Source organism: Neoarius graeffei, chromosome 13, assembly GCF_027579695.1.
Source record: "Neoarius graeffei isolate fNeoGra1 chromosome 13, fNeoGra1.pri, whole genome shotgun sequence".
In the NCBI taxonomy this organism is placed as follows: domain Eukaryota; kingdom Metazoa; phylum Chordata; class Actinopteri; order Siluriformes; family Ariidae; genus Neoarius; species Neoarius graeffei.
Genome location: NC_083581.1, coordinates 78,578,174 through 78,601,403, shown reverse-complemented (window position 1 = coordinate 78,601,403; position 23,230 = coordinate 78,578,174). Strand labels below are relative to the sequence as shown.

The 23,230-nt window shown below is 41.0% G+C and overlaps 2 protein-coding genes across 10 annotated transcripts in view; one reads left to right on the top strand and one right to left on the bottom strand.

Moving 5' to 3' along the window:
• Positions 1-1,202: 1,202 nt before the first annotated feature.
• taf11 (TAF11 RNA polymerase II, TATA box binding protein (TBP)-associated factor) lies at positions 1,203-21,996 on the bottom strand. 2 transcript variants are annotated; one of them, XM_060938588.1, is made up of 6 exons: positions 21,906-21,996; positions 11,571-11,743; positions 11,320-11,468; positions 4,338-4,425; positions 2,287-2,383; positions 1,203-2,195 (listed from the first exon to the last, which is right to left on the bottom strand). In XM_060938588.1, the coding sequence occupies exons 2-6, from the start codon at positions 11,727-11,729 to the stop codon at positions 2,065-2,067; spliced, it is 624 nt and encodes a 207-aa protein (XP_060794571.1). In that variant the 5' UTR covers positions 11,730-11,743; positions 21,906-21,996; the 3' UTR covers positions 1,203-2,064. The 2 variants fall into 2 exon arrangements, with proteins under 2 accessions (XP_060794571.1, XP_060794572.1); XM_060938589.1 differs by lacking the exon at positions 21,906-21,996 and adding an exon at positions 12,726-12,768.
• LOC132897171 (ankyrin repeat and SAM domain-containing protein 1A-like) overlaps positions 21,304-23,230 on the top strand; it is a 118,004-nt gene continuing 116,077 nt past the window's right edge. For 7 of the 8 annotated variants that reach the window (XM_060938580.1, XM_060938583.1, XM_060938579.1 and 4 more), the window contains exon 1: positions 21,304-21,760. In XM_060938580.1, coding sequence (XP_060794563.1) covers positions 21,576-21,760 — 185 coding nt within the window. In that variant the 5' untranslated portion in view covers positions 21,304-21,575. The remainder of the gene's footprint in view (positions 21,761-23,230) is intronic. The other variant, XM_060938584.1, reaches the window with a different exon arrangement.

Here is a 23,230-nt window from a genome sequence, read left to right as displayed (position 1 = left end):
TTATTGCTGATGTGTTGCTTTTTTCATTTTTCTGATTTTTTTGTTGCGTTTTTCCAATTTTCTGTTGCATTTTTGTTGTTTTCCGATTTATTGCTACATTTTTGCTTTTCTGATTTTGTTGCTTTTTTCATTTTTCTGATTTTTGTGTCTTCTGTTTTCTTTGGTTGTGTTTTTCCAATTTTCTGTTTTTCTGACTTGGTAATGTTTTTTTTTCTTTTCTTTTTTTAAATTTTTTTCTGATTTCTTATTTTTCTGAGTTATTGTTGAATTTTTTGCTTTTCTTGTGTTTTTTTTCTGATTTTCTGCTGCCTTTTTGTTTTTGTTGCGTTTTTATGCAAAGGGGGATTACGTCGTGGCGATGTCTGCCTGCAGGAGGGGTGCTCACCTTTTGGAAATCGACTCCTCTCACAATTTTTGGAGGAATTTCATGAAACTTGACAAAAGGCCTTGTTATATGAGGGTAAGTCAAAAATTCTAAGACAAATTGAAAAAAAAAAATCTTTATTTATGAAAATACCGAAGCTATTTCTCTACAGATTTAAGTCTAAACACTTCTGCAAGCGGAGTTTCCATCGGAGAATTCATTCTCTGTAGAATTCTGGGGAATATCTTTCACACATTGTGAAATTATAACATCTGTCTTAGAATGTTTTGACTTGTCCTCGTATGTCAGTAATACACACATTGCAATTTCGTTCATTTCAGTTGCATTTTAGCAGAGTTACAGCCCTTGATGACCAAACTTGTACTTTGACAATTTTATGAGGGTGTATTAAGCACTTACAGCACAGATGGAGTTGCCAGCGGGGGACGCTGTGCTCTCAGAGCACTCTTGTTCTGATTTGCTGCTGGATGTTCCGTTGTATTTTTATTTGTTGTTGCGTTTTCTGATTTGGTTCTGTGTTCCGATAAGGTACGTGACACCACACTAATCCATCCACTTGGTGAAGAATCAGCCTGCAAGCTTGTGAACTCGGCCCCGGTGTGCAGTCTGTGTTCAGGTGAAAAAAAGGGCGTGGCCTGTTTTTTTTTTTCACAGAACCCAGATGTGTTGGGGGGGTTGTTGCCTTTTTTGGTGACTGAATTAATTTCAGTTGGCAGTTCCACAAATGAAGCAGTGATTACTTAACATGGCGCTCTGGTCAAAAATGCGTCCGGGGTGAGTTTTAATAGAACAAGTTTAAAATCTGTCAGAGAGAGGGCACTTTACACACACACTTTATTTAAACTAAAATAATTAGCATTGAACCAAAGGATTCAGGCTGAAGCAGTATTTACAGTGAAGAGCAAAACTCAACTGGACCCAATTTAAAATCTCTCACACACACACGGAGTAATTTTTTTTTCAGTCCCAGCAGCTTTAAGTCTTTCCATCAACACTGTTTCACTCTGTCCAGTTCTGCTGATTGAGTCCCGTTAGTTATTTTAAAAACTGTTCCATTCATTTCCAGCTGAAGTGAAGTCCGATCAGAGCCGACACTCTGCTAGCTACAGCCCAATTAGCACGCTAGCTAGTTAGCATGAAGTGTGATAAGAACAAGGTCAAGTAAAGGGAATCGGACAAGAGCACGATGGAGACGGTGCTGGAACAGATGCTTCAACTTCTATTTACAGCACAAACAGGAATGAGAGGGCGTGCTCTCAGTTTTGGGCACATAAGCCATTCCCTCCACCCTCCACTCAACACTTCCTGTTAACTCCACAGCATCGGCAGCTAAAACGTTAAAGGAGCAGTTTGTAACATTTCAAGCCTGTAATCATCATCATCATCATCATCTAACTTTTAAAGATGTCTTTAAAAAGCAGTGATTTGCAATATTTCCATGGAGATGATCAGGCTAGTTTCTTCATTTCAGGCTTCTGTGTACATTTTTTTTCTGGCCCTGAAATAAGGCCACTCCCAGGTGAAAAAGCTGCTCAACTTTTTTTTTCTTTTTTAAATAAAAAGCATCAGAGCTCATCAAGAAGTCTGGAAGTGTTTTCAGCTCAGGGCCAGAAGAGGGCTCTCAGTATTACAAATAGCTCCTTTAAATTTAAGACAGGAACATCACTGTTGCTGTGCATTTAGTGGAAAAGGATGCGTTTGTGTTTGGTGTTGGGTATCTGGTCGCGGCTCTTCAGCCTCCTCACCGCCTCCCTCATGTGTTTGGGCTGTAGAGGAGGAGTGTCTCCCCACTTCTCACACACATCCAGAGCTACAAACACACACACACACACACACACGTTAACAAGAGCACAAACACAGCCGTCACTAGATTTCACTCCAATGCGTTAAATAAAGCTCACCTTCTTCAACAATCTCCCCGGCGAACACTTTGGAGATGCCGGACATGGCGATGACGACGTTCTGAGACACTGATGATCCCGTGATGGACTGAATAAGCTGAAAGTAAGTTCTACATTTAAATACATTCAATAATAATAAATTATTATTATTATTCCAGAGTAGTGTTATTCTCAAATCTGATTGGTCAGAATTTGACATCAGCAGTTCTGACTGCTAAAAGAGAATCCAAATCCATTTTTTTTGCAGGTATTGACCCACTGCAATCAGTGCCATCTCTAACTCTAACGTACTTTGAATTACTGACCTCCGCCTATAATACAGACTTTTCATGTACTTGGTCTGTGGACCGTGACTGTGGCTGCCACAGATCAATTTAGTCTAATTTTAATTGTATGATTTTTCTCTTTTATACCTTCGGGGAAACGCCTTGCATGGGTCGCCCGTTCACGTTCTCCCCTTTGGGCTGACTTACTTATGTTTATTTTTATGTTTATTTCTTTTCTGTTTATTTTCTAACAGTCCAATAAAGTTGGTAAAAAAATAATAACATTCATACTTTTATTATAATTAGGTTTTTAAAAGACAAAAATATCAGATAGGCATCAACTCACTCAAACCAAGGTTACTTTTTTTGGTATCGGAAAAGGAAAAACGGTGTCCTGCCACTTCCACTAACAATAAGCAGATTTCACTTCATTTTATTTAACAATAAAAACATGATGGGGTGAGGCTTTTTTTCCTTTTTTTTTTTTTTAAACTAATTTCAAGATGAAGGAAAAACAGACTCTGCTAAGGGTAACGGATATAATCTAAAAGAACTCGTTTCATGGACAACATTAAATGAAACGATAAACGGTTAAAGAGTATGATGTGTTAATTAATTAATTAATAAAATGTCACTTGTGGTATAAGAGGAATAAAACACATTTTTATTCTGTGTAAACTGCTCTTTACACAGAATGGTGCAGAAAAAAAAAAAAGACGACATCACCATCCCCCACCACAAGCATTTTATGAAGACCTCTCAACACTTACGCCCTTATAAACCCATTGCTTTAATATTGACATATGATGTCGTAAGTGCTAGGACACCTTCATAAAACGCTACCCAGCCATGTTCAGTAATACAAGCACGCAAAGTTTCATTAAAGTAGCTTCTGGAGTTTCTGAGAAAACCTGTCCAGACTGAAACGGACGGACTCCATTCCTATACTCCCCTGTGCACTTTGTCGCGGGGGATAAAAACACTGAGTGAGTGAGCGACAGTTCTGTGGGTGGAAAGTAAACAAACGCCTTGTTGATAAGAGAGGGTCAGAGGGGAATGGACAGATTGGTTCGAGCTTTTTCCCCCAGGAAGGATACAGTAACTCATATAATCACTCTTTACAACCGTGGTGAGCAGAAAAGCATCTCAGCATGCAACAGCAGAACAGAAGACCACACTGGGTTCCACTCCTGTGGTTGGAAGAAATGAACGTGAACGAGTTCCTCTTGGTCTGTATGAACTGAACTTTGACCTCGCTCTCGTTAAGCGTGAACTTGCACAACGCTGAGAACAATATTTTCGCTTCGTGTTGAGCTCCATCACACCACGCTGTCGTTGATTATTTTCTTATAACAGCACGCAGCTCGAGTGTTTTTATCCCCCGACACGAAGTGTGGAGGAATATAGGAATGGAGTCCGTCCATCTGTCCGTTTCAATCTGGACAAGTTTTCTCAGAAACTCCAGAAGCTAACTTCGCATGCTCACATTACTGAACACGGCTGGGTAGCGTTTTATGAAGGTGTGACAGCACTTCTGACATACGTCAATATTAAAGCAATGGGTTTATAAGGGCGTAAGTGTCGAGAGGTCTTCATAAAATGCTCGTGGCGGGGGATGGTGATGATCATGTCGTCTTGTTTATAACACACTGAAGACAACGATGTTTAACAAACCCAGTATCGGGATCGTCAGTGGTGGCTCTGGGTCACTGATCAGAAAAGTAACAGCTGTAGGTTTATATTTCTTGCTCTGTTTCCGAGGTGTGAATTTCAGGGGTTTCTTACCCTTTTAATGGCTGCTTTAGGGAAAGCCGAGCGTCTGTACATCTCATACCGGTTCAGCTGCTCCTCTGAGAACGAAGACACCAACACTCTGCACATCACACAGTATTTGGAGTGAGACGACCCTTTACTTAAAATAAAACATATCTGCATCTCAGGTCCAGTGAGGTCAGTTTGATGTGGAAATGATCTGTAGGTTTTCCTGAGCATCTTACAGAACCAGCCACAGTTCTTCTGGACACTTTGACTGTCACACTCACTTCTTCATTTTACACCAAAACCCAGCAGCCTTCATTATGCTTTATTTTTTTCATCTGAAAAGTGTCTCTTATGGAATATACTGCTCAGATACAAACTTTTTTTTTCTCTAAACATTTAATTTTGTACTGGAAAAAAAAAAAAGTTTGGACTCTAAAATGTTTGTTGTTGACTCGATAATGTAGAAATCAGAAAATAGAAATCTATAACAAAGTTTGTATGAATTAAAAACCCCAGGGTGCCTAAGAGTTCCGCACAGGACTGTATGTGCATCCTTGAAAATTCCCTGAATAAGGACTCGGTCCCTGGTAGAATTCAAAGACGACCTCGGAACAGTCCTTTGGCGGGATTTGATGACGTGGCATGTTTGAAATGCAGCCGTTAAGTATCTTTCCCCGACGTTGGCCCAGGATGTTGGATAACCTCACGACGTGCACTACTTAGGGTACAAAATACATGTAAAGGCTTCTCCCCCCTCAATGTGCTGTGCTTTTATACAGTATTTCTGGGACCCAGAAATGCACTATACACCGTTTTAAAATCCTTTTACAGGTGCGTTAGGATTCTGTTCCCTACGCCATATACAAGCACATTACATAAAGTGTAAAATAACAGTTTCTACACCCGATGAAGTGGACAATAAGGAACCATTTGGGAATCAAACCAGACCGTCAAGGACATAACTCATCTGTCCTGCCATCAAAGCATCACACAGAACTGAACTGTGACAATGAGAGGACCAACCTCCACAACAAACTCTTTACAACAGGAACATCAACAAAGGACCACACTTTGTTCCCTGAGGGAAGATCGACCCAAAACATCCATCAGAACTGAATTGGCATGATAAATGAGAGGCGATACAATTCTAGTCAGAAGGAAATGGTGTTAAGTGACCTGAGGACTAATTTTAGCAAAAAATTGACAATACAACGACCAAGTGTTGTACAGAAGGTCGAGTTCTTTCAAATAAAAAACAATCAGAACTGAAATCCACTGAGAACTGAAGGAGGGAGGAGATACAATTTAACTGAAAGTAAACAAAGTTGTAAACAAATCGTTTACAACAAGAAAATCAACAAACAAATGACCAAGTTTTGTTCCTCAAGGGAAGATCGACCCAAAACACAGATCAGAACTGGAATCGGGTGAGAAACGAGAGAAGAGATACAATTCTAGCGAGAGACCTGGAAAATTCTTTAATTTGGCCTAATTAGTAACTCATTAGCAAAAAAAATTGACAAAACAACGACTGAGTTTTGTGTGGAATGAGGAGTTCTCTCCAGCAAAACAATCGGAACTGAAATCCGTGGAGAACTGACGGAGGAAATACGATTTAACTGAATCGTGGACGACGGACGCCACGCCACGGCACTCGGCCTCACGGACAGATGAGCTAATAACTTGTATACGGTCCAAAATCTGGGAACATGTGATTGACAGGTGCCTCTTGTTGCCCAGGTGTGCCCCGTTATACTGATGGGTTAAAGAATTAACAGCTCTGAATGTTTCCTTCTGATCTGAGCCATGCGTTTCACTATAAAGACTGCACTTGTGAAAAAGGATAAACCAACATGCAGACCAGAGCGCTGTCTATGGGAGAAACGCAGGTCGTTTTGATGCGAATCCTGTCGGAATAGGGCTGACGAGCACTAATTTCATGTCTCAAGATTTCTTATGCTGGCTGATTTTTGTCTGTAGACTCGATCTGGAGAGAATTCAATTTACACGGGGTAATTTCTTATTTTACAGGCGCTCCTCTGTGCCTTTATTTCTGTCTGCATTTTTTCCCTCCTTTTGATCATTTTAGTCGTGTCTGTGATTTGTCTCCGTGATTTTCTCAGCAGATACCTGACTTTTCTTTTTCTAAAAACTTAAACTTTATCTTTTAGAAGAATGAATTAAAAAATAAATCTTAATTAGTTAAAATGAACTTGGCATAAATTCAAAATTCTGGCTTTTGTTAAGATCATCTCTTTTTCACCATATATGGATAGTTCTTCAGTAACAGCAAAATGTGGTAACTTTTTTAGTTGCATTACTAAAAAAAAAAAAAAAATTGAAAAATTGGCTGTTTACCTCTGAACACAAAATCTTTTATGAGGAAAGAAAAGTCAGTAACAGAATTCCACCAGAACAAACTGACAGTGCTACATTTGGGGTGAAGAATTTTAAATACGGTTTTCGGTACATTTTGCCTTGGATTCCATACTTTAGCAACATCACTGAGCTGACCGGGTCAGGCAGTCAAACATTTCATAATTTTGGCCTCTCTGCTGAAGAACTGCCCAGATCAATTATTTTTGTTAGCAAAAATTAACTAGAGGTTAACGAGACAACTTTTGGGTCACTTAACCCTTTGGCACAAAACTTAAAACAGTTTTTTTTTTCCTTTCTCTCTCTCAAATAATCATTGTATGTTTTTATATCTTTATTGTAAACTGTATTTCTCACAACATGCACAGATTATATATGATACCAATTAAAATTTTGGACACACAAAATTGAATATATTATAGATAGACCAATAGATATTAAGGTAAAATTACATGCAAGTAGGACAATATACGAATGGACAATTGAACTACAACCCCGATTCCAAAAAAGTTGGGACAAAGTACAAATTGTAAATAAAAACAGAATGCAATAATTTACAAATCTCAAAAACTGATATTGTATTCACAGTAGAACATAGACAACATATCAAATGTCGAAAGTGAGACATTTTGAAATTTCATGCCAAATATTGGCTCATTTGAAATTTCATTACAGCAACACATCTCAAAAAAGTTGGGACAGGGGCAATAAGAGGCTGGAAAAGTTAAAGGTACAAAAAAGGAACAGCTGGAGGACCAAATTGCAACTCATTAGGTCAATTGGCAATAGGTCATTAACATGACTGGGTATAAAAAGAGCATCTTGGAGCGGCAGCGGCTCTCAGAAGTAAAGATGGGAAGAGGATCACCAATCCCCCTAATTCTGCACCGACAAATAGTGGAGCAATATCAGAAAGGAGTTCGACAGTGTACAATTGCAAAGAGTTTGAACATATCATCATCTACAGTGCATAATATCATCAAAAGATTCAGAGAATCTGGAAGAATCTCTGTGCGTAAGGGTCAAGGCCGGAAAACCATACTGGGTGCCCGTGATCTTCGGGCCCTTAGACGGCACTGCATCACATACAGGCATGCTTCTGTATTGGAAATCACAAAATGGGCTCAGGAATATTTCCAGAGAACATTATCTGTGAACACAATTCACCGTGCCATCCGCCGTTGCCAGCTAAAACTCTATAGTTCAAAGAAGAAGCCGTATCTAAACATGATCCAGAAGCACAGACGTCTTCTCTGGGCCAAGGCTCATTTAAAATGGACTGTGGCAAAGTGGAAAACTGTTCTGTGGTCAGACGAATCAAAATTTGAAGTTCTTTATGGAAATCAGGGACGCCGTGTCATTCGGACTAAAGAGGAGAAGGACGACCCGAGTTGTTATCAGAGCTCAGTTCAGAAGCCTGCATCTCTGATGGTATGGGGTTGCATTAGTGCGTGTGGCATGGGCAGCTTACACATCTGGAAAGACACCATCAATGCTGAAAGGTATATCCAGGTTCTAGAGCAACATATGCTCCCATCCAGACGACGTCTCTTTCAGGGAAGACCTTGCATTTTCCAACATGACAATGCCAAACCACATACTGCATCAATTACAGCATCATGGCTGCGTAGAAGAAGGGTCCGGGTACTGAACTGGCCAGCCTGCAGTCCAGATCTTTCACCCATAGAAAACATTTGGCGCACCATAAAACGGAAGATACGACAAAAAAGACCTAAGACAGTTGAGCAACTAGAATCCTACATTAGACAAGAATGGGTTAACATTCCTATCCCTAAACTTGAGCAACTTGTCTCCTCAGTCCCCAGACGTTTACAGACTGTTGTAAAGAGAAAAGGGGATGTCTCACAGTGGGAAACATGGCCTTGTCCCAACTTTTTTGAGATGTGTTGTTGTCATGAAATTTAAAATCACCTAATTTTTCTCTTTAAATGATACATTTTCTCAGTTTAAACATTTGATATGTCATCTATGTTCTATTCTGAATAAAATATGGAATTTTGAAACTTCCACATCATTGCATTCCGTTTTTATTTACAATTTGTACTTTGTCCCAACTTTTTTGGAATCAGGGTTGTAAATACATGAAACTAAACCAAGGATCGGACAACAAAGTGTAAAACACTTATTCCCGCTGTGGTCCTCAGAAAAGTTTCAGGATGGTGCCGTGTTGACAGTTTAATAATAGAATTAAGTGTATTATCAATACAATAATTTGTCCAAATAGCTTTAAAAGCACAAAAAAAACCCCCTAAATTGCTGGCTAAACATGGATATAAAAAGCAAGATACAATAGTATTATAATGCACCCAAGAGTAGCACTGTGTCGTTGAGCACCACAGAAGGATCACATCAAGAACCCTGTCGTAGAACCTGCAGAAGGCAAACCGCAGCCCAGTTACATTAAACTGAGCAGAATAATTTAAACCTGCCCCCTCTGCACTGTCTCAAGTAAAAAAAAAAAAAGTTCTTCCCATGCCACGTGGCGCATAGAGCAGTGCCAATCTCCGTTTCCGTAGCCCTCAGCCTCTCACCTATTACATAGCTAGGATTGGGGGGGGGGGGGGGGGGGTCCTCTAGTAATCGCCAGAGTTTGACTCCCCACTCGCGTGTGTATTGCAGCGGGCCTTGCCAGACAGCAGTAGGTACCATTTTTATGATGGTCTTTGGTACGACCAGACCATGAATAGAACTTGCGATCTCCTGATCGAGAGGTGGACACGCTAACCACTACACCAACCAGCGGTTCTCTGCACTGTCTGAAAGCCGTTAAATAAATGCCGCTTTACTTTGTGCTTAAAACTATAGAGAGACTGGATTGACCGGATGCTGTCTGGCAGATCATTCCACGATTTAATGGCATTGAACCCAAAAGTTTTTTTGCCCACGGCTGCCAGACTTGGGTATTGCCAGAGAGTATCGACTAAACCCAGTGTGAGGAGTCTGAATATCTGTCACTTGACTGATTTCATGCTGCAAGTATGAAGGTGAAAGGCCATTCAGGACTTTAAAGGAGAAATGAAAAAGAAAGAAAAAAGAAAAGAAAGCACAACTTTATTCATCACACACTTGTGAAATTTCCTCTCTGCATTTAACCCATCTGAAGCAGTGAACACACACGCGCGCGCACACACGTGAGCAATGAGCACATACAAAAATTTGCTTTCAAATTTGTGTATCATCAAAATTCTATTTCTCATTTTATTAAATACAGGAATGCATGTTTGATCACTATTTTGTCGCTGCAAAAGCAAGTTCTGAGTGTTTGAAATATGCTCTGTAATATATCAGTCCATATGTCAAAGCGATGGCCATAAACGAGATTCGCTGAGACCTGTGCGAGACATCGTAGGACGGAAGTAAAACGTACAGCGGAAATCAAAGCGACCAACATCTGCCAGCGTTGTCAAAAGACGTGCGCGCCCTCTTTCAAATGCTGATGTAATCAAGCCGGGAGTTTTGTTTTGATAGCAATCAGGAAAGTTTGAAAAAAGTCGGCAGTAATCGTCATTTAAACTCGTTTTTGTGCAATACTTCATTTGGAAAACAGTTTTCAAAATGGCGGCACTGACACCTGGCTGACACTTCACGTTTCGAAGCCTCACACAAGTCTCGTGAAGATCGCGTGGATAAGTGACGCCTGCTGTGGACCAAACGAACTAAATTCAACATGGCTAAAAACCGAATAGGCTGACAAGTATAATATTTAATTGCGATTAGTTGCCAATACGAGTCATGATATAAGGCCGAAAGCGTAATAACATGTTAATTAAGAAATAAAGCAAGTTTTAAAATGACTTCAGTTCTCCTTTAAACAGATTGGTGACACCAGAACACCACACACTTTACTCAACAGGTCACCACCCAACCTTTCTAAAGTCAGTGATTCTAAAAACATTTAACAAAAGCATAATAAATAATCATAATAATCATAATAATAATAGCTCCTTGCTAAATTCAGTCAAGTAGCACACGCATCAGTGATCTCACCCCGGATATTAAACACTTGCCAAATCATCAAGCACAAAACGGACGCTTTTTAATCGAGGCACCCTGGGCAGTAAAACTTCACCTACACACAACCTCGGGAAGCTTTTTCAGATTGATAAAGGAAATAAAATCATTCAGAAAAGCAGCGAGATCCTGCAGGCAGATTAAAGGAGGTGTTATAACAGCAGCTACAGGCATCACTTTATATTCACATCGTCATACACAATATCATCGACTTCTTTTCGTTTTCTGTCAATAAATCCTGACTGACTAACGGCCAGCTCCTTAAATATCTGCTGGTAAATTAATATTGTACATGATAATGTAAATTGTTTATATTCAAACTGCTAATCATTTACAGTTATTCATTTATCAGCATTTAACTTTAGATAATTAATAAAGTGAGAACGTAACACAAACACCCAGGACCGTAGGAAATATCGTCCAGTAGAAATTCACTCTTCCTGAGGTACTTCTATAGCTGTTATAGATGTGAGAGGTTTATCACTGTGATGTGTTTATAAAAAAAAGTATTGCAGACGTCTTCCTGATAAATTAATCCAATCCAAATAGGGTTTGTGATGATGAATGATAAAATCAAAACTCATACTGAAACACTCACTGCATCTTCTGGATCTCGTCTTCGTCCACTTTATGTCTCTTCTCCTTCTTCTTCTCCGGTTCCACTTTCAGTTTTTTCGCAGGCGGAGGATGAGTGCTCGAGTGTCCTTCGTCATCCTCATCTCCTCTCACCACTTCCTTCGCCACGCCCTACAGAGGGAGGGTTAAACTTTTAGGGAATGAAATCGCCTTTCCAATCATTCTTGTATCTGTTGAATATTTGGACCTTGTGTGTATAGGGTCACATCTCACCACTTTATCCTCCTGTTTCACACTGGGCTGATCCGTTGTCTTCCCTGACGCTGCGTTTCCTCCGCCAGAACCCTCACCTGCATTTTTATCCAGGTGAACATTCTCTGCAGACGTGACGTCAATTCTTGGTTCGGTTTTGACACGCGCCGGGTCGGCCATGACTCGCAACGCAACTGCACAACGCATTAAAAAAAAAAAAGCAGGCACTCATTAAAAATACACACAGATAGAGTTGTCCACCAGTCAAGGAAACTCTTCAAATTGTGAAAGACATTTTCTACGACACAAAGAGGACCGAATGTACTGATCTGGGTAAAACACGAGTGACTTTTGCATGGAACTCAGTTTTAAAATCTAGTCAAGTGAAAAAGAAGTCAAACTAAAAAGACGCAATGTTTCTCTCTACATTTGTAACCTAGTCTACTGACAATTTTTAAAGAATTGTCTTTTTCAGGTATTGCTTTTTAAAAACTAAATTACAGTGACATGCAATGGGTTTTCCTGGACCACCACACATTTTTACACCCTAATTCCAAATAGCTTTCTACTGACTTCACAGTGCACCACTACAGTGCACCACTACAGTGCACCACTACAGTGCACCACTACAGTGCACCACTACAGTGCACCACTACAGTGCACCACTATGAAGTCAGTAGAAAGCTATCTGCAATTCAGCCCCATGAACCTAAAACAATATAACAGTCTCTCAATCCAAGACACATTTTAGATCAGGAAACATTCCGACACTCCATGCTTCACTCACGGTAAGTCAAGTGCCCTTGCCCTTCTACACCCTATGTAGTGCACTAACATCTAATCGAGCGCCATTTAGTGTTCAGCCTCATTTCAACTCCAAACCATCTCTTCGTTATTTTATAGATTATAAATCTGCCAGTCTGGCTGATCCATTCATGGGTTTAAATAACAGAAATCTGAATGTAATCGGATTAATTAATAAGCTATATCCATCCGAGCCGAGCTGGAGTGTTTGTAAACACTGATTGTTTTCTGCTTTACCGTTCAAAATAGCTGTAAAAAAAAAAAAAAGCCCAAAGTTTCGCAGAAACAAAACAGAAAAATGATTACCCTGTAAAAAATATATACATTTCATTAAGGATTTAACTAACAGACTTTAACTACACAAACACCTACCTAAACACCCGGCACACGAAAGCTAACCGGAAATACAACCAACTTCCGGTTATGGAATCCGGCCAAAATAAAAGCTTTTTTTATGTTGAAGCTTTTCAACAAGCTACAACATAAAAGTCTATAAAGTACAGGCCTATAGGACAGGCTTGAGCCTGAATGTTATTAGATATTACATTTATTTGTAGGAAATACACAACAATCATCATTTAATCATTCTGGTCAAATTACAGAAGAAAAGTATTTCTCTCCAGATGATAAATTTATTCATCTTCAGTGACTTGCTTTATCTTGGTCCTGCCCAGAAAATCCCAGAGATTTTGGACTGAAACTTAAGATTAGTGGATATATTTATTTTCATAAATATGATCGTTTTCTACAGACAGGGTTGTATCTTTATTCTTCTGCTCTATATGTTATAGATGCTGTTGAAATGTAAACCTACAGAAGCAGAAAGATGGTTTAGGGAATAAAATAATGTTCTCTACACCCTATTATAGTGCATGAGTGATTGAAGTCTGGACTCAGACTTCCTCCTTACTGTATATGCACTACATAGGGGAGGAAACGAAGCATACTATACCCTGTGTAGTGCACCGTGTTCCCCATATAAGATGTCATTTGGACATTTAAAAATAAATAAATAAATAAACGAGGGGCTGCACGGTGGTGTAGTGGTTAGCGCTGTCGCCTCACAGCAAGAAGGTCCTGGGTTCGAGCCCCGTGGCCGGCGAGGGCCTTTCTGTGCGGAGTTTGCATGTTCTCCCCGTGTCCGTGTGGGTTTCCTCCGGGTGCTCCGGTTTCCCCCACAGTCCAAAGACATGCAGGTTAGGTTAACTGGTGACTCTAAATTGAGCGTAGGTGTGAATGTGAGTGTGAATGGTTGTCTGTGTCTATGTGTCAGCCCTGTGATGACCTGGCGACTTGTCCAGGGTGAACCCCGCCTTTCGCCCGTAGTCAGCTGGGATAGGATCCAGCTCGCCTGCGACCCTGTAGAAGGATAAAGCGGCTACAGATAATGAGATGAGATAAATAAATAAATGAATAAATAAAAGGTTCTCAACATGGGATCCAGGGACCTACAGGGGTCCTTAAAGCATCACCATGACTTTGTAATGATTTCCTAAAGCACTCTTTGTTGAAGTGTGGAATCAACTGGACCGAGTGGAGCCAACAGGCAGGTTTGGAGGAGCACAATTCGCAAAGGTGTTCGACATTTCAAAAATACTCAACTTGCTGAATAATCTGTGTGCCGCAAACAAAGGAAGGCTGTCGCTCAACAACGCCTAAAGACCCTGGAATAAGTCGAAGTCGATCTCTGTCCTACGAATCCATTCAGGCGCTGTACTCGCCAGTGAGTGGCTGCAACGACGATGATTTATTTCATTTAATTGTTCTTCTTTCGGCTGGTCCCGTTAAAGATCGCCACAGCAGATCGTCCTTCCCAATTTATGATCCGCAACCCTTTACAAACTACCCGGGCTTGGGACCCCATTGGCTGGGTTTTTTTTTTTTTTTACATAACCTGCGTGTCTTTAACTGTGGGGGAAACTGGAGCACCCGGAGGAAACCCACACAGACACGGGGAGAACATACTCCACATAGAAAGGCCCCCTCAGCCATGAGGCTCGAACCCAGAACCTTCTCACCTTCTGTGAGGTGACAGTGCTAACCACTGTGTAATGTCCTATTTAACAAAGCTGTTATATTTAGGGGTCCAAGCACCAAAGTCAACTCGGACCTAGATGCTCCAGATCGATCCAGAGCAACATACAACACACCCAGAGCAGCCTGGGGAGCAGTTGGGGGTTCAGTGCCTTGCTCAAAGGCACTTCAGCCATTCCTGCTGGTCCAGGGAATTGAACCAGCAACCTTTTGGTTGCAAAGCTACTTGTCTAATTTTTAATCCCTGGCTTTCCTCATGTTGTTTCTTAGAAATGTTGGAGAAGCCTTTGTGATTGATTTGATTGATTAATAAAGCGCCTATGTAGTGCACTTAGTCCTATAAGGAGGCATTCAGGATACAGCCCCCAAACCCATCTAAAAGTGCACTCACTACATCCATCCATCCATTATCTGTAGCCACTTATCCTGTCCTACAGGGTCGCAGGCAAGCTGGAGCCTATCCCAGCTGACTATGGGTGAGAGGCGGGGTACACCCTGGACAAGTTGCCAGGTCATCACAGGGCGACACACAGAGATACACAACCATTCACACTCACATTGGACAAACTGGCAGTTGACTGAAATCTGTATCACTTGTAGATCATTTTCCTTCCAGTGGAATGATATATTTCTAATAATCTAGAGATGTTTTTAAATCCCTTGCCAGGTTCAGAGACATCCACAACCTTTTTCCTGAGCTCCTTTGAGAGCTGTTTAGAACTTGGCATGATGACAACACACACTAAGAGCAAAGAGAACACCAAACCCTAGATGTTGGGTTTAAATAAGATGGGTTCCACCTGCAGGAGGTTCTAAAATCAATGGCACCTCATCTGGAACGCCCGATTCTGATTTTATGGACTTGGAAATGTGAAAAATGTAAGGGTGTACTAGAGCTGTGCAATATATCGTATTTTTATCACGATATCGATATTGGTGTCAAACGATATCAAAATTCATAATATCGATATGAAACGATTTTTTGTCATTTGTCGAAAGGGACGTGCACAATATTTCTACAATGGCAATAAAACAACAATAACATTGACGTGACAGTAAGGTAAAACGAACCCTTCTGTCCCCTAAGGCACACCGTAGCCTTGCATACGTCATCCATTCTACTCCCGCGATATCTCCGCAACAGTAAAAAATCAGTTCTTCTGTTTTCATACGTGTCGGGTGATTTGATATATTGATTTCTTAATATGTTGTTTGATTTGCTTGCTAATAGTTATAATAATACAATTAACATATATTTACGTCATATTTTTGGATGTGGGACTGGGTAATGTAAAAATGGCATCTACGGAAGAAAACAAGCACAACAATATTAGCACATATCCAGCTTGCTAGCTGTGTTAGATGTGTTAAACCGTGTGGATTTAAGTGGAATAATTGCGAGTCGTCCTGTGGTCAAGGCAGCGTTTTAAGGTAAGGCAATTTGGTTATTAATGTTGCCCGCCGCGGCATGTTTACTTGGGTTCATTTGATTTTGACTTGTGCATCTGCAGCTAGCATCATGCTTTGAAGTAGGTTCTGCTAAGGACGGGTTTATTGCGCGATGTAGACGGACTCAGATGTAATTACATTGTTTTTAAAATTCCGTGCGCTTAAAACGGTGTCCCCCTGCTAATCATGTAGCCCTAATCATGTGTTGCTTTTACTTTTCTTAATGGCGAGTGAAATATCTCTGCAAATGGTATTTCAATGCTGACATGCCAAAAAGACAGCGGAGTCCACATTTGGAAGAGGAAGGAAGAGAAGCCTGATGCTTGAAAATAGATCGCTTAATCCACAACGCATATCTGTATTTGAGACATAACCTGCAACTAGTGGGGATGTTTTGGAATGACTGTGCGTGGGGTGTTTTTGGCCACAGAACACTAACCCACAGTAGTAGGAGGACTACTGGGTTCGTGGATTTTGTCTGTTGACTGAGCGACGCATGGTGTTTGCCTTGTGCCATTTCACGTAGCATCTAGCCGCAGTGCCACCTACACTTTCAGGGAATGTTTACATGCCGCTGAGCTATTTTCATGTATGTTAATTCTTAAGGACTTGTCTCTATATTGTGCGTGTTCACACACGGACTGGCCATCGGGAGTAGCGGGAGTTTTCCCGGTGGTTCAGTGTGGGCCGGCGGAGAAAAAAACAAAACAGTTGCGCGCTGGCCTTTAATATGATAAGCAATGTTAACAGTTTCTTACTGTTAACATTGCTTATCATATTAAAGGCCAGCGCGCAACTTTTTTTTTTCTCCGCCGGCCCACAAACTCCCGCTACTCCCAATGGCCAGTCCGTGTGTGTGCGTGTTTTAATGTTGGTGTCTTAACAACACACAAGCTTATGTTGTAGTGTGTGTGTGTGTGTGTGTGTGTGTGTGTGAGAGAGAGAGAGAGAGAGATTTTATCCTTGGCTGGCTACGAGCCAGTGTGGACGTTACGCAGTAATCACTGGTAATACCAGCGCTGGCTCCATCCTCTGTGATCGGAAATGTTGAGTGAGGAGAACGTGAGCCTTGTGCAGGCTATAGGACCTATGCAAAGTACGCGCTTGCACAGTAAATAGTTTAAGTAAAAGGCGTTTCAGGGTACAACGGGAAGGGTTGACAGGTAGCCTATGAGGCCTGTACTATAAAAATGTGGCCCGGTGCCTCAGGTGTTGATGATCAGGGCTTTAAAAAAAGGTGTATAAATATCGTTTTAAAAATCGCGATATCGATATTTACTGAAAAAATCGTGATATTGATTTTTTCCAATATTGAGCAGCCCTAGGGTGTACTTACTTTTTCAACTGATATATAGTCTCTTATTTGGGACATTATGGTCAAAAAATACATTTTCTAATTTTTTTTTTGCGTTTACCTAACACTCAATGTTTCTTTTGTCATGTTTAATAAGAATAAAGATAGCATCTTGCTTTATCTGGCCTCCACTGTGGAAAATTTGATTACAATTCAAATGTTTTTGTAAAATTGATTTCCATATAAAATAACTCCATCATGAAGAATTAAAGCCCCTCCTTCACAGATGAGTGAAAATATTGAATAAATTTCCTCTTTTTGATTGCTTGGGTTAAAAATGCCAAGTTATGATGACTGAATTGTTTATTCACTTAAATATGAATAATATGATACAGTTTGGGTATTTGATTTGGCGAAATAGGACACAATGGAAAAATCAAGAACACACCGGAAAGATGAGAATAACGGCGGTGGCAAAAGAACAGCGACTGTACCGGCTGAAGGCCGCGCGGGTCTCTGCTGCGGCGCGCGAGCAACAGGACATCACTACCGCACTGGACGGAGCGCGAGGCGGGGGCGGGGCAAAGTGACTGGCCGTAGATTCTATCCAAAAGTTCGATCTAAATTGACCATGGTTGCAAAATATTGGCCAAAAATACGCAAACACTACGAAATATGAAAGTAAGATGAAAAAGAAACATTCTGTTGCCTTATACTGCAAGACTAAAACAAAATAAAACGGTCAAAACTCACCTTTTCAGCGATAACGTCCGAACAGATCACCCGCGTAACAGAAAGACCGCAAATGGAAGCACGATCAACTTCTAACTGTTGGAGTGGAAAATTCCATTCTACACATGCAAATTGTTAATGTGTGTCCTTCCCCGCACACAAATAACACGCTACGGTAAAAAATAGACCACGACTCATTTTATAGCTCAGAAATTCATACAAGACCAGCTACCATCGTAACATATTCTGTAAGAAACATATTCTATACCTAACTTTCAGCTTTCGTTTTAAAAAACAAAAATTGCAGATTTATAGCTAAATGTTTATATGGCGTAGTGATTTTAAGTTACTACTTTTGGTGAGGTCGTGACCTCGACCCTGAGGCTTTCCGTTTAGATCAAAACATGATCATATTGGTTTTGGGTTTGCGGAAAATGGAGTTACAACGGTGATCAAATATTTTGCATGATGTTTTATTGCGGTTATGATTATTCTGTGAGCACACCAATCCTTAGGTGTATAAAGTTACAACTTAAAATACAATTAGTGATAACTGTAGACTTTTCAGTGGACTACAACCTTTTTAAGGGAATGCGATGGAGTCAACCATTTATCATGTCCCAGATCAAGCCGCCATTTTCCCACAAATTTGCAGAATTTTTGCCAAATTCTGAACAGAGTATTCACATCAAAGATTGTTTTATCTGTATTATTTCTTTCATCATTTTATTTCAAATTAAAACCAACATGGGCGGCACGGTGGTGTAGTGGTTAGCGCTGTCGCCTCACAGCAAGAAGGTCCTGGGTTCGAGCCCCGGGGCCGGCGAGGGCCTTTCTGTGCGGAGTTTGCATGTTCTCCCCGTGCCCGCGTGGGTTTCCTCCGGGTGCTCCGGTTTCCCCCACAGTCCAAAGACATGCAGGTTAGGTTAACTGGTGACTCTAAATTGAGCGTAGGTGTGAATGTGAGTGTGAATGGTTGTCTGTGTCTATGTGTCAGCCCTGTGATGACCTGGCGACTTGTCCAGGGTGAACCCCGCCTTTCACCCGTAATCAGCTGGGATAGGCTCCAGCTTGCCTGCGACCCTGTAGAAGGATAAAGCGGCTTGAGATAATGAGATGAGATTAAAACCAACATCACCATTCAAAACCGTATAGTTTATTGACTGAGTACAGTACCCAGTTTCTGAGACAGACCCAGAAATATATATCTCACACACACACACAAATGCATCTCAAAAAATTAGAATACCATGAAAAAGTTCCTTTTTTCATAATTTAATTCAAAAAGGTAAACTTTCATATATTCTATATTCATTACATGTAAAGTGAAATATTTAAAGCCTTTTTTGTTTTATTTTTGATGATTATGGCTTATAGCTCATGAAAATCAGAAATCCAGTATCTCAAATTATTAGAATATTCCCTAAGATCAATCAAAAAAAAGGATTTACAATACAGAAAATGTCCATCTTCTGAAAAGTATATTCATTTATACACTCAATACCTGGTTGGGGCTCCTTTACCATGAATTACTGTATCAATGCGGTGTGGCATGGAGGTGATCAGTCTGTGGCACTGCTGAGGTGTTCTTGAAGCCCAGGTTGCTTTGATAGTGGCCTTCAGCGTATCTGTATTTTTGGGTCGGGTGTTTCTCATCTTCCTCTTGACAATACCCCATAGATTCTCTATGGGGTTCAGGTCAGGCAAGTTGGCTGGCCAATCAAACACAGTAATATCATGGTCAGCAAACCATTTGGTAGTAGTTTTGGCACTGTGGGTAGGTGCTAAGTCCTGCTGGAAAAGGAAATCAGCATCTCCAAAAAGCTCGTCAGCAGATGGAAGCATGAAGTGCTCTAAAATCTCCTGGTAGATGCTGTGTTGACTTTGGACTTGATAAAATACAGTGGACCAACACCAGCAGATGACATGGCACCCCAAACCATCACAGACTGTGGAAACTTCACACTGGGCTTCAAACACCTTGGATTCTGTGCCTCTCCACTCTTCCTCCAGACTCTAGAACCGTGATTTCCAAATTAAATGCAAAATGTACTTTCATCTGAAAAGAGGACTTTGGACCACTGAGCAACAGTCCATTTCTTTCTCTCCTTAGCCCAGATAAGACACTTCTGACATTGTCTCTGGCTCAGGAGTAGCTTGATATTAGGAATGCGAAAGTTGTATCCCCTTTCTTGAAGATGTCTGTTCGTGATGGGTCTTGATACACTGACACCAGCCTCAGTCCACTCCTTGTGAAGCTCTCCCAAGTTCTTGACTCAACTTTTCTTGACAATCCTCTCAAGACTGCGGCCATCCCTGTTGCTTGTGCACCTTTTCCAGCCACCCTTTTCAGCAATTACCTTTTGTGGCTTACCCTCCTTGTGGAGGGCATCAGTGATCATCTTCTGGACAACTGTCGAGTCAGCAGTCGTCCCCATGATTGTGGTTGTGTGTACTGAACTAGACCGAGAGATACACTGTGTTCATACTGTTTTACTCAAACTCGAAATGAAATATTCTAATATTTTGAGATGTTTTTTTTTAAATGTTTTTGTACCGTATGCCATACTGATTAAAATTAAAATAGAAAAATGCTTTAAACATTTTAGTTTATGTGTAATGCGTCTATAATATATAAGATTTTCACTTTCTTAAATAACTGATTAAATTGAACTTTTTCACAATATTTTAATTTTTTGAGATGCACTAGTATATAGGGTCATGGGCAGGCTAGAGCCTATCCCAGCTGACTACGGGCGAAAGGCGGGGTTCACCCTGGACAAGTCGCCAGGTCATCACAGGGCTGACACATAGACACAGACAACCATTCACACTCACATTCACACCTACGCTCAATTTAGAGTCACCAGTTAACCTAACCTGCATGTCTTTGGACTGTGGGGGAAACCGGAGCACCCGGAGGAAACCCACACGGACAACATGCAAACTCCGCACAGAAAGGCCCTCGCCGGCCACGGGGCTCGAACCCAGGACCTTCTTGCTGTGAGGCGACAGCGCTAACCACTACACCACCGTGCTGCTCCACTCACTACATGAGGAGATCAAATAAAGGTTTTTAACCCCTAAATACAGTAGTACACTAAATGTCCAAAAAAGGCATTTAGGATTCAACTCCCAAATCCAAGTGCACTATATTAGGGTATGGAATAAGAACTTTTACACGCTTTTTAGTGCACTATCTATCTATCTATCTATCTATCTATCTATCTATCTATCTATCTACTAGAGAAATGCACTAAATCAGAGCACAACATGAGTGTTTACACCCTACTTAGTGCACTATAATAATGCAACTGGGGGCAATGTGGGATTCATGTGAGTGCATCAGTGCACTTCTGAGGGTATGACATGCTGTATTCTGCACCCTATGTAGTGCACTGCGGTTCCTGTAGGGAACCATTTGGGAGCCAGGCCACAGGACGGGACGAGACGGGAGGAAGTGACGCGCCAGAGCCGGACAGAGGAAGTGTGTGTGTATGTTTGGGTGTATGTGTGAGGAGCTCAGACGGAGGAAACTCCCCCCCCTCTCTCTCTGTCCTGGACCGGGACCGCGGTGAGAGTCCGGCGGAGCGCCTTGTTTCCGGTGAGCTGTGGTGTGGGCGCGTGAATGCGCGTTTCGGGGCGGCGGCGCAGGCGGCGGCGCGAGTCGGAGCTTCTGTCTGCCCGGTTTGGTGTGTCTCTACTCGGCTGACATGGGGAAGGAGCAGGAGCTGCTGGAGGCGGCGCGCACCGGGAATGTAGCCGCCGTGGAGAAGCTGCTGAGCGGGAAGAGAGCGGCGTCCGGCGGCGGCGGGTTTGGAACCGGAGGCGGCGCGGGATACGGCTCGAGCGGCGGCGGACACAGCGCGAGCGCTCACGCGCTCTCCAGCTTTCTGAGGTAGGAGCCGCGCGGTTAGCCTGGAAGCTAACCACAGGGAGCGGCTAGTGTCGGCTCATGCTAGCCATCTTCTTTCTTTTAACTTTTATTTTGGGAACTTGTTTACCTCGGCAACATAATTCACGTATTAAAATGAGTAACTTACCGGCATCTAATTCCAAAACATTAAATCCCAGCGCATTGTCCCTGTGTGGATCCGGGAATCCGAATTCCTCAAAGTTTCGCCTCAACTTTTAATACCGTGTAGCATCGCGATATTTTAATCACGGGAATGTAATTAGCATATGCAAATCCGGTGGTGATAATAATGCAGTTATGTCGCGCTCAGTTTAGTGCTGCACCTTTTACTCGCCTTTTGTTTTTATTTTATTGTTTCACTGTAAAGCGCCCTGCGTTCCTGAAAGGTGCTGAATTTATTATTATTATTATTATTATTATTATTATTAACAACACACCACAGAAATGTTGAATTTTCAAATCTGATTGGTCGGAAAGTGTTGATTAATTTTCTGTCCCAGTAAATCACAGGTTGTTGTTGTTGCTATTATTATTATTATTATTATTAATGCACTGATTCTATGGAAATAACACTAACAGTAGCGGCTCATTCACAAGGACGTGATGTTCAGACATTTGAAGCATAATCTCAGTTTAAGTTGTTATTAGCTTTAGGTTACGCTCTGCATAAGGGTTGTTTTACAATCGCAAGCTAAAAATCACATTTAACACTCATTATCTTCAATATCAAAAGGCTTGACTAAATAAACTTGGTTGTTTTATTGTAGCCCTGTGATAACTCTATTTATCATGCAAAAAATTTGGTGATAACATTATTTTTGGTGAATGTATGGCAATATATGTCATATTTAGCAAAATTACTCGTGTCATTTAGAAAAAGTGCTTTTTTTGACCACAGGTCGCTCCAAAAGGGATGTGCTTAAATCATTCTTTATACCATAAAACAAATATTTGGTTCCATATCATTGGAAACATTAGTTAAGTTTTAATGTTGAATGCCAGTAAGTTTTTAGACCATTTTGATCAAATTAGTCTGTAATTGTGTCAAAAAAAATGTCCTCTCCGAGACAGCTCATTTTTCAATATAAAATAACATATCTAAAATGAGTATTTTCATCCTAAAATGTGGTCAAGATTATTGGGACATAAATATTAGAGACAACTAACACAAAGCTTACAGCCTTATATTTAAAAGCACTGTGGAAGTCGTGGATTCTGAATTGTCAAAAAAAAAAGTCCTCTCCGAGAATCACTTCATTTGTTTCTCCCAGCCCTGCTTAAAGCTACACTTCATCTTCTTTATCTTATAGCAGATTACACAAAACTACCATACACACACGTCAAAAAATTACCTGAAATCTGTTCTTTAACTCGTCCTTCACTTAAAAACGGGTACAAGAACCAGTTTGAATCAATTTGAATTTTGGTCCCCTGTGACACAAACTTTGTACC

What these genes read in the sequence shown, in the direction of transcription:
- taf11 (XM_060938588.1), bottom strand. Translation starts at nt 11,729, where the DNA reads ATGGCCGACCCGGCGCGTGTCAAAACCGAACCAAGAATTGACGTCACG. An exon ending in CTAAAGCAGCCATTAAAAGG is followed by an intron (nt 2,384 to 4,337) that starts GTAAGAAACCCC and finishes ACTTACTTTCAG; the next exon opens with CTTATTCAGTCCATCACGGG. An exon ending in CGGGGAGATTGTTGAAGAAG is followed by an intron (nt 2,196 to 2,286) that starts GTGAGCTTTATT and finishes GTGTGTTTGTAG; the next exon opens with CTCTGGATGTGTGTGAGAAG.